The sequence below is a fragment of the Tupaia chinensis genome, unplaced genomic scaffold (assembly GCF_000334495.1).
Source record: "Tupaia chinensis unplaced genomic scaffold, TupChi_1.0 Scaffold000311_2, whole genome shotgun sequence".
Classification (NCBI taxonomy): Eukaryota; Metazoa; Chordata; class Mammalia; order Scandentia; family Tupaiidae; genus Tupaia; species Tupaia belangeri.
Window position 1 is genome coordinate 4,232,992 of NW_006159803.1, and position 4,734 is coordinate 4,237,725.

The following is a 4,734-nucleotide window of genomic DNA, read 5'->3' on the forward strand; positions in this document are numbered from 1 at the left end:
ATTGAGACAAGGGAGGAAACACCAGCCCTGAGCCCCACCTAAAACACACTCATTTAATCCAAGGCTAATAAACAGGATTTACCCTCCTGGAGAACCAACTGTGTGCCCTACTCCTGCTCACCTCCACTTTTACCTCTGCCATGGCTTTAACCTCCTACCCAGCCTCAGCCTCCACCTCTGCATATTTTTAAGGTATACCTGATACCTGAAGAGGATTAACAAGATAGGGCTAATGGGATGAAACGCTAGCTTGAGCATCCCATGTAAAGTTTACTCATTTAACACAGGACAGATAAGCAGGACTTACCCTCCTGGAGAACTAATGGGCCCTGCTCCTACTGGCCTCCACTTCAGCCTCTGTCTTGGCCTCAGCCTCTGCTTCCACCTCAGCCTCTGCCTCTGCCTCGCCTCAACCTCTGCCTCTGCCCTCACTACTCTTGTTTCTTGCTCTGAGTTTGCCTGGAGAAGCCAGGTACACACGTGGCAGCTCACGCAGGCTGGTTGATCTACTGGGAGAGGAAAAAACAGCTGGTCTAGAATTGAAATTTTTAAGGTATACATGGTACCAGAAGAGGACTGACAAAATGGAGACAAGGGAGGAAACACCAGCCCTGAGCCCCACCTAAAACACACTCATTTAATCCAAGGCAAATAAACAGGATTTACCCTCCTGGAGAAACAACTATGTGCCCTACTCCTGCTCACCTCCACTTTTGCCTCTGCCATGGCTTTAGCCTCCTACCCAGCCTCAGCCTCCACCTCTGCTGCAGCCTCCAACTCTGCTGCAGTGCTGCCTCTGCCTCCACCGTCGCCTCAGCACCCACCTCCACCTCTACACAAACTGCTCTTGCAGCTTTCTCTGGGGTTCCTGTAGAACCAGGTACAAATGTGGCAGCTCACGCAGGCTGGTTAATCAGCTAGGATAGAAAAAAACTGATGGTTTAGAAAAATCAAATTTTTAGGGATCCCTGACATCTGAAGAGGAGTAAGATGGGGATGAGGGGAGGAAGCACCAGCCCTGAGCTCCCGTCTATTAAGGCAGCGCTGCCTTGTGTTTAAATACACTCATTGAACCTGAGGTAGGTAGAAAGGACTTACCCCCTGGGGAACAAACTAATGTGCCCCACATCTGCTCACCTCCACCTCTGCCTCTGACTTGGCCTCAGCCTCCAACTCCACCTCTGTCTCAGCCTCCACCCCCGCCTTCCTCTCAGCCTCTACTTCCACCCTCACTACTCTTGTATCTTGCTCTGGGGTTGCCTGAAGAAACCAGGTGCAAACATGGCAGCTCACGCAGGATGGTTGATCTGTTAATGCAGAAAAAAACAGTTGGTCTAGGTCTAGAAAACTGAAATTTTTAATGTATCCACTGAACCTGAAGAAGACTAACAAGATGGGGATAAAGGGAGGAAACACTAGCCCTGAGTCCCCATCTAAATTGCGCTTAACCCAGGACAGATAAAAGGACTTACCCTGCTGGAGAACCAACTAGTTCGCCCCACTCTGGCTCGCCTCCACTTCTGTCTCTGACTCACCCTCCACTTCTGCCTCTGACTCAGCCTCCACATCTGCCTCCGATTCAGCCTCCACATCTGCCACAGCCTCTGCCTCGGTCTCTGCCTCAGCCTCCACATCTGCCTCCGCCCTCACTGCTCTTGTGCCTTGCTCGGGGATTCCTGGAGAAGCCTGGTGCAAACATGGCAGCTCACACAGGATGGTTGATCTGTTAGGAAAGAAAAAAACAGCTGGTCTAGAAAGCTGAAATTTTTAAGGTATCCATGGCACCAGAAGAGGACTGACAAGGTGGTGGACAAAGGGAAGAAACACCAGCCCTGAGCCCCATCTAAATTGCACTCATCTCATCCAAGGCAGATAAGCAGGACTTACCCTCCTGGAGAACCAACTACCAGCCCCACTCCTGCTGGCCTCCACTTCTGCCTCTGCCTCCACCTCAGCCTCCACCTCTGCTGCTGCCTCTGCCTCTGCCCATCTAAATTGCACTCATTTAATCCAAGGCAGATAAACAGGATTAGCTCTCCTGGAGAACCAACTATGTGCCCCACCCGTGCACATAGTTGGTTCTGCCTCCTTCTCCACCTCTGCCTCTGCCTACATGGCCTCTGCCTCGCCTCAACCTCTGCCTCTGCCCTCACTACTCTTGTTTCTTGCTCTGAGTTTGCCTGGAGAAGCCAGGTACACACGTGGCAGCTCACGCAGGCTGGTTGATCTACTGGGAGAGGAAAAAACAGCTGGTCTAGAATTGAAATTTTTAAGGTATACATGGTACCAGAAGAGGACTGACAAAATGGAGACAAGGGAGGAAACACCAGCCCTGAGCCCCACCTAAAACACACTCATTTAATCCAAGGCAAATAAACAGGATTTACCCTCCTGGAGAAACAACTATGTGCCCTACTCCTGCTCACCTCCACTTTTGCCTCTGCCATGGCTTTAGCCTCCTACCCAGCCTCAGCCTCCACCTCTGCTGCAGCCTCCAACTCTGCTGCAGTGCTGCCTCTGCCTCCACCGTCGCCTCAGCACCCACCTCCACCTCTACACAAACTGCTCTTGCAGCTTTCTCTGGGGTTCCTGTAGAACCAGGTACAAATGTGGCAGCTCACGCAGGCGGGTTAATCAGCTAGGATAGAAAAAAACTGATGGTTTAGAAAAATCAAATTTTTAGGGATCCCTGGCATCTGAAGAGGAGTAAGATGGGGATGAGGGGAGGAAGCACCAGCCCTGAGCTCCCGTCTATTAAGGCAGCGCTGCCTTGTGTTTAAATACACTCATTGAACCTGAGGTAGGTAGAAAGGACTTACCCCCTGGGGAACAAACTAATGTGCCCCACATCTGCTCACCTCCACCTCTGCCTCTGACTTGGCCTCAGCCTCCAACTCCACCTCTGTCTCAGCCTCCACCCCCGCCTTCCTCTCAGCCTCTACTTCCACCCTCACTACTCTTGTATCTTGCTCTGGGGTTGCCTGAAGAAACCAGGTGCAAACATGGCAGCTCACGCAGGATGGTGGATCTGTTAAGACAGAAAAAAACAGTTGGTCTAGAAAACTGAAATTTTTAATGTATCCACTGAACCTGAAGAAGACTAACAAGATGGGGATAAAGGGAGGAAACACTAGCCCTGAGTCCCCATCTAAATTGCGCTTAACCCAGGACAGATAAAAGGACTTACCCTGCTGGAGAACCAACTAATTCGCCCCACTCTGGCTCGCCTCCACTTCTGCCTCTGTCTCGGCCTCCACTTCTGCCTCTGACTCAGCCTCCACTTCTGCCTCTGACTCAGCCTCCACTTCTGCCTCTGACTCAGCCTCCACATCTGCCTCCGATTCAGCCTCCACATCTGCCACAGCCTCTGCCTCGGTCTCTGCCTCAGCCTCCACATCTGCCTCCGCCCTCACTGCTCTTGTGCCTTGCTCGGGGATTCCTGGAGAAGCCTGGTGCAAACATGGCAGCTCACACAGGATGGTTGATCTGTTAGGAAAGAAAAAAACAGCTGGTCTAGAAAGCTGAAATTTTTAAGGTATCCATGGCACCAGAAGAGGACTGACAAGGTGGTGGACAAAGGGAAGAAACACCAGCCCTGAGCCCCATCTAAATTGCACTCATCTCATCCAAGGCAGATAAGCAGGACTTACCCTCCTGGAGAACCAACTACCAGCCCCACTCCTGCTGGCCTCCACTTCTGCCTCTGCCTCCACCTCAGCCTCCACCTCTGCTGCTGCCTCTGCCTCTGCCTCCACCTCCACACCAGAAGAGGACTGACAAGACGGGGACAAAGGGAAGAAACACTAGCCCTGAGCCCCATCTAAATTGCACTCATTTAATCCAAGGCAGATAAACAGGATTAGCTCTCCTGGAGAACCAACTATGTGCCCCACCCGTGCTCTTCTCTGCCTCCTTCTCCACCTCTGCCTCTGCCTCCATGTCTGCTCCAGCCTCTACCTCTGCCTCTGCCTCCACTTCTGCTCCACCCTCACTGCTCTTGCAGCTAAGTGTGGGTTTGCCTTAAAAGTGAGGTACACACATGGCAGCTCACACAGGCTGGTTGATGGAGAGGAGATGAAATAACAAAAGGTCTAGAAAAATCAAATTTTTAAGGTATCTCTGTCACCTGAAGAGGACTGACAAGATGGGGATGAGAAGAGGAAACACCAGCCCTGAGCCCTGATCTAAATTACACTCATTCAATCGAATGTTGGCAGAGAGAATTTACCCACCTGGGGAACACACTAAGGTGCCCCACATTTGTTGGCCTCCACCTCAGACTCCACCTCAGCCTCGCCTCCGCTTCTGTCTCTCCCTCTGCTTCAGACTCCGCCTCCACCTCCATCTCCATCTCTGCCTCCGCCTCCGCCTCCGCCTCCTACTGTGCCTGCGACTCCGCCTCCGCCTCCGCCTCGGACTCTGACTCCTGTGTCTCCGACTCCGCCTCCGCCTCCGACTCCGCCTCCTACTGTGCCTCCGACTCCACCTCCGACTCCGACTCCGCCTCGGCCTCCTACTGCGCTTCCGACTCCGACTCCCACTCCGACTGCGCCTCCGACTCCGCCTCCGACTCCGCCTCTACATCCGACTCCGCCTCCAACTCCGCCTCCGCCTCAGACTCCGCCTCCACCTCCACCTCAGACTCCGCCTCTGCCTTCGACTCCGCCTCTGCCTCAGACTCCGCCTCCGTCTCCGCCTCTATCCTCAATGCTCTTCCAGTTTGCAGTGGGATTC

The 4,734-nt window shown here is 53.0% G+C and overlaps 1 protein-coding gene across 6 annotated transcripts; it reads right to left on the reverse strand.

The window, feature by feature from the left end:
* Positions 1-44: 44 nt before the first annotated feature.
* LOC102470711 (transcription elongation regulator 1-like) lies at positions 45-4,527 on the reverse strand. 6 transcript variants are annotated; one of them, XM_027772863.1, is made up of 6 exons: positions 4,233-4,527; positions 3,651-3,773; positions 3,188-3,486; positions 3,015-3,028; positions 2,427-2,589; positions 2,125-2,230 (listed from the first exon to the last, which is right to left on the reverse strand). In XM_027772863.1, the coding sequence occupies exons 1-3, from the start codon at positions 4,349-4,351 to the stop codon at positions 3,204-3,206; spliced, it is 525 nt and encodes a 174-aa protein (XP_027628664.1). In that variant the 5' UTR covers positions 4,352-4,527; the 3' UTR covers positions 2,125-2,230; positions 2,427-2,589; positions 3,015-3,028; positions 3,188-3,203. The 6 variants fall into 6 exon arrangements, with proteins under 6 accessions (XP_027628663.1, XP_027628664.1, XP_027628662.1 ...); XM_027772861.1 differs by having other exon boundaries at positions 2,859-3,028; XM_006150964.2 differs by having other exon boundaries at positions 2,427-2,638; positions 2,859-3,028.
* Positions 4,528-4,734: the final 207 nt, after the last annotated feature.

Coding starts and splice junctions, on each gene's coding strand:
- LOC102470711 (XM_027772862.1), bottom strand. CDS start 4,351: ATGGAGATGGAGGTGGAGGCGGAGTCTGAAGCAGAGGGAGAGACAGAA. Junction 3,774..4,232: donor CACCTTAGTGTGTTCCCCAG/GTGGGTAAATTC, acceptor CCGTCTTGTCAG/TCCTCTTCTGGTGTGGAGGT. Junction 3,487..3,650: donor GTAGTTGGTTCTCCAGGAGG/GTAAGTCCTGCT, acceptor CTTTCCTAACAG/ATCAACCATCCTGTGTGAGC.